Source organism: Octopus bimaculoides, chromosome 9 (genome assembly GCF_001194135.2).
Source record: "Octopus bimaculoides isolate UCB-OBI-ISO-001 chromosome 9, ASM119413v2, whole genome shotgun sequence".
Lineage (NCBI taxonomy): Eukaryota > Metazoa > Mollusca > Cephalopoda > Octopoda > Octopodidae > Octopus > Octopus bimaculoides.
Genome location: NC_068989.1, coordinates 70,480,938 through 70,487,829, shown reverse-complemented (window position 1 = coordinate 70,487,829; position 6,892 = coordinate 70,480,938). Strand labels below are relative to the sequence as shown.

At 40.4% G+C, this 6,892-nt stretch overlaps 1 protein-coding gene across 1 annotated transcript in view; it reads right to left on the bottom strand.

Annotated features, from left to right (window-relative positions):
- LOC106883644 (meckelin) overlaps positions 1-6,892 on the bottom strand; it is a 52,477-nt gene that overhangs the window by 14,325 nt on the left and 31,260 nt on the right. The window contains exons 15-18 of the mRNA XM_014934736.2: positions 6,151-6,574; positions 3,221-3,429; positions 1,734-1,856; positions 557-655 (exon numbers count right to left, since the gene is read on the bottom strand). Coding sequence (XP_014790222.1) covers positions 557-655; positions 1,734-1,856; positions 3,221-3,429; positions 6,151-6,574 — 855 coding nt within the window. The remainder of the gene's footprint in view (positions 1-556; positions 656-1,733; positions 1,857-3,220; positions 3,430-6,150; positions 6,575-6,892) is intronic.

Genomic DNA, 6,892 nt, shown 5'->3' with positions numbered 1-6,892 from the left:
GGATTTCGCTTTCGCTTGCCTCAACAGGTCTTCGCAAGCCGAGTTTCTGTGTCCAATGAAGGAGACGACGTTGGCATGGGTGCCATCCATCGAAATTAGTTCGGAACAAATACAGTAGTTGAGAGATAGGCCCGTTATTATTTTTCTCCTAAATTTTTTTGCGATTCTGACCATTACCTAACAAATATGGTAGTTGAGAGATAGGCTTATAATTGTTATTCTCCTCAATTTTTTGATGATCCTGACCATTAGATTGCTTAACAAAAGCAGTAGTTGAGAGTAACGTCTATTGTTATTTTCCTGAAATTTTTTTTGTGATTCTGTCCATTAGTTTGCCTAAGGTAGTAGAGAGAGAAAGGCCTATAATTGTTATTCATCAGAATTTGTTTTTTTCTTTATTCTGTTCATTGGTTTGCTTGCAATTGTTAATCTTAAGCTGTACATGCAACTATTTATTTTTCACTTAAAAGCCCAGGTGGAAAGTTAGACACAGGGGCCCAAGTCTGAGAGGGTTAAATAGCAATAATAATAGAAAATTAACTTCACTTCTACTCACGTGGTCAATGAAGGAAGACAAATACTTGTTCATTGTCTCATGCGCACGAAGAATATCATGACTGGGGCCAATGTTACCATTCTCCATACGGGTACCTCCCTAAAACAGAACATACAACAGAATGGAAAAGAAGACAGTTAATAATGACCTGGCATGCAACAGTTATGTGTATGTGTGTGTTCACATGAGTGTGTTATGCAAATGTGTGTGCATGCGAGTGCGTTATTAATGTGCAAGTTGTGTGTGTGAGTGAGAGTGTATGTTAGTATGTGTGTCATCATCATCATCATTTTAATGTACTGTCTTTTTCTATGCTTCTATGAGTCAAACGGAATTCACTGAGATGGAATTACTATGTCACAATGTCCTTGTTGCCAAATCACACCTATTTCCAAGCAAGGTAATATTTCCCATGACCAGACATGTGTGTATGTGTGTGTGTACATGTGCATATGTGTGTGTGAGCAGATTATGTGCGATTGAGAGTGTGTGTGAGTGTCATAATTCTCATGGTTTCAACATCTACTTTTCTATGCTTGCATGGATCAAACGGACCATTCTTGTTACCAACACTCTCTTGATATCAAGCAAGATATTATTTCCCATGACTAAATATATGTTTGTATAGAAGACTGGAGCCTGTGATATATGTGCATGCATGCATGTGGGTGTGAAAGCAAGGATGGCAGATGCATTTCAGCCTTCTTGAGCCTCATCAATGACTATTGGTGTGTACTCGTAACCACATACTTGGATGAAACTTATCACTTCCGATGTTTAGGAAACAGTGAATAATGCATTCAATGATATTGCAAATAACCACCAGGTTGAATAAAAAGCCCATGTACTCAAGGAAAGCAGCATTAAATTAAAATAACCATCTATGTACCATAACATATATACATAGTTATATATCTAGTACAGAGAGATGTGACAGGGTGATGCCGTAGTAGGATGGTGAGAGGAGGTGTTATGCTAAGAGAAGTAAAGCTGAGCTAGGAGGTAAGAATGATCAGGTAGAAGATGATACTTGGGGGAGTGGATTAGCAGTTAATCAATGGGGAAACCAAAGCTAAGGGTGAAAGATGGTAGAATAGAGCAATGAAGAGAAAACTGTGGAGAACTGACAAAAATAATAAATAGGTAAATAAATAATTAAATTATAAATAGAACTCACCTGCTTGAAGGTTACTGGCATCATAATCTGTACGTAGCACGATCGTAATTTGTTAGGTAATGACATTTCAAAGGATTGCTGTTCGGTATTAGGGAGCAAGCCTCGCTCACTGCAAAGATCATTCTGGATGAAGGCAAATAACAAGACTTGTTAAAAAAAAACATTCATTCATATTTTACAGTTTAGAGCACATTTTCGTAGATATTACCTTCAAATTCTGGGGAATAAAATATAAAAATTTGACTATTTAATGTCCTATGCTCCTGGAAATTCAAGTAATATCTGTTCTTTTACTGGCCTCAGTCCTTGGATTATGGCCAAGCTGCAGCACCATCTTCAAGGGATCTAGTTGATCACTTTGTCCACATCTAATTATTTATGTTTGCATTTAATTTTATCAGTTTTTTTTATACATCAAAGGGCAAAGTTACCTTTTCACAAAAAGGTGCAATGCAACTCAGTGTTTCATAATGATATATATTCACACAAACACACACACACATGCAATCCACATTAGCACACCAGGCGAAATGCTTAGCAGTATTTTGTCTGTCTTTACGTTCTGAGATCAAATTCCGCCGAGGTCCACTTTGACTTTCATCCTTTCAGGATTGATAAATTAAGTACGAGTTGTGTACTGGGGTTGATCTAATTGATCCCCCCCTCCCCAAAAATTTCAGGCCTTGTGCCTAGAGTAGGAAAGTATATCTTACTTACAGACATAGGTCAACAGACAACTACAACAGAAGATATTTTACCAAGATATCATGCACAAAGAACCCAAAACCACACAGCTAGGCCTGCATCTAAAATTATATACCTTTTATCTTTTACTCATTTCAGTCATTAGACTGTGGCCAGTACTTATATTTTTTTTTTTATGCCTAGTACTTATTCCATCAGTCCCTTTTGCTGAACTGCTAAGTTACAGGGATATAAACACACCAACACTGGAAACAGGTTTTGCATTATAGAACACAATGTTTTCAGCAAGATTTTCAGGAACACAATACTTCCATAACATGGGTGACATTTAAATGAACTTGCACATATATGGTTGGCAGAATTGGTAAGTTACTGCAGAAAAAAACCTTGAGGTATTTGATTATGTCCTTTTCTATTTTGAGTTCAAATTTTGCCTCTTCTCCTTCCAGAGTCTATAAAATAAGCAGGGATCAAAATGCTGAGGCCAAGAGTGTATCTAATTTATAAGAAGTATTTCTGTCACTGGAGGGAGTCGGGTGGATTAGGGGGTAGAGCACAAGGCAGGGGGTTAGAAAAGCAAGGGAGAGAGAGTAGAGGAGAGAAGGGAATGGAGAGGGCGGGGTAAGAGAGGGGAAGAGGAGATAGTGGAAATGGAAGTAGAGGGGGGATTAAGTGAAGGGGAGGGAAGAAATGAGAGGGGGAAAGGGAGGAGGGAGGAATGAAGTGAGAGAAGGAGGGAGAGAGGAAGCGAGAGAAGAAGAGACAGCAAGAATCGTCCTTACCTGTTCTCGAGACATCATCTTCTGAATGCCTCGAAAGTTTGTATCTGCTTTCCCATGCACAGACCGCCCATGGATATAATATCCATGTAGCAGATGATCCATCATGAAGACGCTGATGTTACTCAATGAACATAGATCAATAAACTGCTGCATGATGTCTTCAATAAACCTCTCATAGAATATAACTTTGTACAGCCACTGGCAAATAGCTACGAAAAAGCAAATTCAACAGACCTTTCAGTCTTTAACACAAAACCATGACACATGAACATGGATCAAACATTTCAGTTGCAGAAATAATTTTAATAAACCAAGAATTTATACGAGAAGTTGTACGGTATTTGATATACCTGTATTTGTCTATGTTGTTCAAATACATACTGTTGCCCACTCCCAGTTGTTTCACTTAGCACATTTTTTCTTAATTCATATACATGAGAGGGTTGCTGAAATGTTCCTGGCTTTGGGAAAAAAAAATACAGGAGGATCAGTTAATTATGATTTTCTTCAACATATACTCCTCTCAGATTCACACACTTATTGCTGTGGTCCTTCATCATCATCATCGTTTAACGTCCACTTTCCATGCTGGCATGGGTTGGACAGCTTGACTGAGGGCTGGCAAGCCAGAAGGCTGCACCAGGCTCCAATCTTATCTGGCAAAGTTTCTACAGTTGGATGCCCTTCCTAATGCCAACCACTCCGAGAGTGTAGTGGGTGCTTTTTACATGCCACCGGCATGGGAGCCAGTCAGCCGGCACTGGCACTGACCATGCTCAAATGGTGCTTTTTACATGCCACTGGCACAGGAGCTAGTCAAGCAGCACTGGCATTGACCACGCTCGAATGGTGCTTTTTACGTGCCACCAGCACTGGTACCAATCAGACAGTACTGTCATTGGCCATGACAATGACTTCACATAACTCAACAGGTCTTCACAAGCACAGTTTATTGATTAAAAAGTACTCTTAAATGGGCAGGTTATGCTACACTGGCATAGGCCAGTTACGGTCTCACTTGGCTTGCTGGGTTTTCTCAAGCACAGCATAACTCCAAAGTCTCAGTCACTTGTCATTGACTCTGTGAGGCCCAACATTCGATGGTTGTGCTTCACCACCTCATCCTAGGTCTTCCTCTTCCACAGGTTCCCTCCACTGCTAGGGTGTGACACTTTTTCACACAGCTGTCCTCATCCATACGCAACACATGACCATACCAGTGCAGAGCATACTAGTTTCATTTCTTGCCAGCTTACGCATGTCCTCAGCAGTCACAGCCCATCTTTCACTGCCATGTAGCATGGCTGTTCGCACACATGCGTCATACAGTCTACTTTTTACTCTGAGCGAGAGGCCCTTTGTCACCAGCACAGGTAGGAGCTCTCTGAACTTTGCCCAGACTATTCTTATTCTAGCAGCTACACTCACAGAGCATTCACCCCTGCTACTGACTTGGTCACCTAGGTAACAGAAGCTATTAACTACTTCTAGTTTTTTCCCCTGGCATGTGATAGAAGCTGTTTTCTGCACATTTTCAGTGTTTATAGCACCTGAGCATTTGCCACATACAAAAACTATCTTCCCAGTTAGCCTGCCTTTGATATTGCTGCACCTCTTATGTGTTCATAGCTTACACTGGGTACATTTTATGGAGTTTCTACCTACGCTTTTTCTACAGATTGAGCAGGACCATCTATCTGAAAGGATTTGTGATTTGTCTGCCTTCCTACTTATTAAGACTTTGGTTTTTGCTAGATTGACTCTAAGGCCTTTCGATTCTAGACCATGCTTCCACACCTGAAACTTCTCCTCTAGTTATGATAGTGACTCAGCTATTAGAGCAAGGTCATCAGCATAGAGAAGCTCCCAGGAGCATCCTGTTTTGAATTGCTCTATTATTGCCTGGAGGGCTATAAGAGGGTGCTGAGGATTGATCCTTGGCAGACCCCTACTCGGAATTCTTCACTATACTCATTGCCAACCCTCACCTTACTAACAGCATCCCTGTACATGACCCTGTACAGGTCATCAGCATAGAGGAGCAGCCTATCTCGAATTCCTCTGTTATTGCCTGAAGGACTATGATGAACAAACAAGCAGAGGCTGAGCACCAATCCATGGTGAACCTCTACTTGTACCTTGAATTCTTTGCTGTACTTGTTGTCCACCTCACCTTCCTGGTAGTGTTCCTGCACATGGCTTGTACAGCTCTCACCAACCACTCATCTATCTCTAGTTTCCGCATTGACCACCAGATAAGGGATCGGGGGACCCTGTCAAAGGCTTTCTCCATGTCAATGAAAGCCAGGTACAGAGGTTTATCTTTGGCTAGATATTTCTCTTGGAGTTGTCTTAGTAGAAATATAGCATCAGTGGTGCTTTTCCCTGGCACAAATCCAAACTGCATCTCATCTAAACTAACTCTCTCCCTAATTAGTTGGGCTATGACCCTCTCTGTGACTTTCATTACCTGATCCAACAACTTGATACCTCTGTAATTATTCATATCTAATGCATCACCTTTACCTTTGTAGCAGTCGACTATGGTGCTGCTACAACAGCCATTAGGATGACTCCTTCATGTATCACCTGATTGACTATACAGGTGACTAGACTATAGCCGACACCGCCAGATATTTTAAGCATCTCTGTGGAGATTCCTGATGGGCCGGGGGTTTTCCCTGTCTTCATACCCTTAATTGCTTTCTCTACTAAGGTACTGTCAATTTGGATAGCTGGTCCCTCTGTTTTCTAAACCCTGTAAAAGAACTCAGAAAGTCGGGCCTCCAACCAGGCCTTTCATGATACCCTTAAAGCCAGGAACTTTTCAGCACTCCCTCATGTGTGCGTCTTTCTTTTGCTGTTTTTCTCTCTCTGAATGCATGAATGCAGGTTAAAAAGAATGAAGTCATTGTATTTTGTTAACTTACCAACCAAAAGATACAAGGTGGTCGACAGAGTAAACCTGAAAACCTGGTTTTGTGGAACCACGTTGCTAGTGTCAGGGGCTGTGAAGCTAGAACTGGCATCATTGAATGCCAAATTTTCGAAGCCGACAACTACGAGCAGGAACAACAATGCTAAAAGCTGAAATACAATGTTAATACGTCGGGAAGTTTGAATTTCGACCCATTCATTGGCAACAAATAAAACTCTCCAAGCAGACACAGAGGAATCTTTCTGGTTACTTTTTGGTTTTTCCCAGTCAATGAAAAACATGTCCACAGTGCACTGCCGAACAAGTAGTTGAATCATGTGGAAAAACTTCAAGCAAAACGTGACTACGATAAATGAAGAAAACATTTCTTTCAGTAAAGGACTAGACATTGGTAGAATTATCACTGTGTTCTGTTGCTGAAAGAGAAAAAAAAAAATTGTTCTGTCATGTTCTGGTAAGATTCTGAAAGAAATTATGCAACAAAAAATGTATTTTTCTCTCTATTCCTTATCTTAGGATTTCAAACAAAAAATAGGAAAGCATTAATTCCACATATTCATAATTTAACTTTACTCAATAGCTGTTGAGGTAAAATAAAAATCTCATCAGTTATGTAATTACATAGTTAACATTTGGTCATTCAACCATTCATCAACACCTGTGTGCCATCAGAAAAGTCAGCAAATTGAGTCAATGGGTTCCTCACAAACTTTCTGAGTCTAATCGCGTGCAGA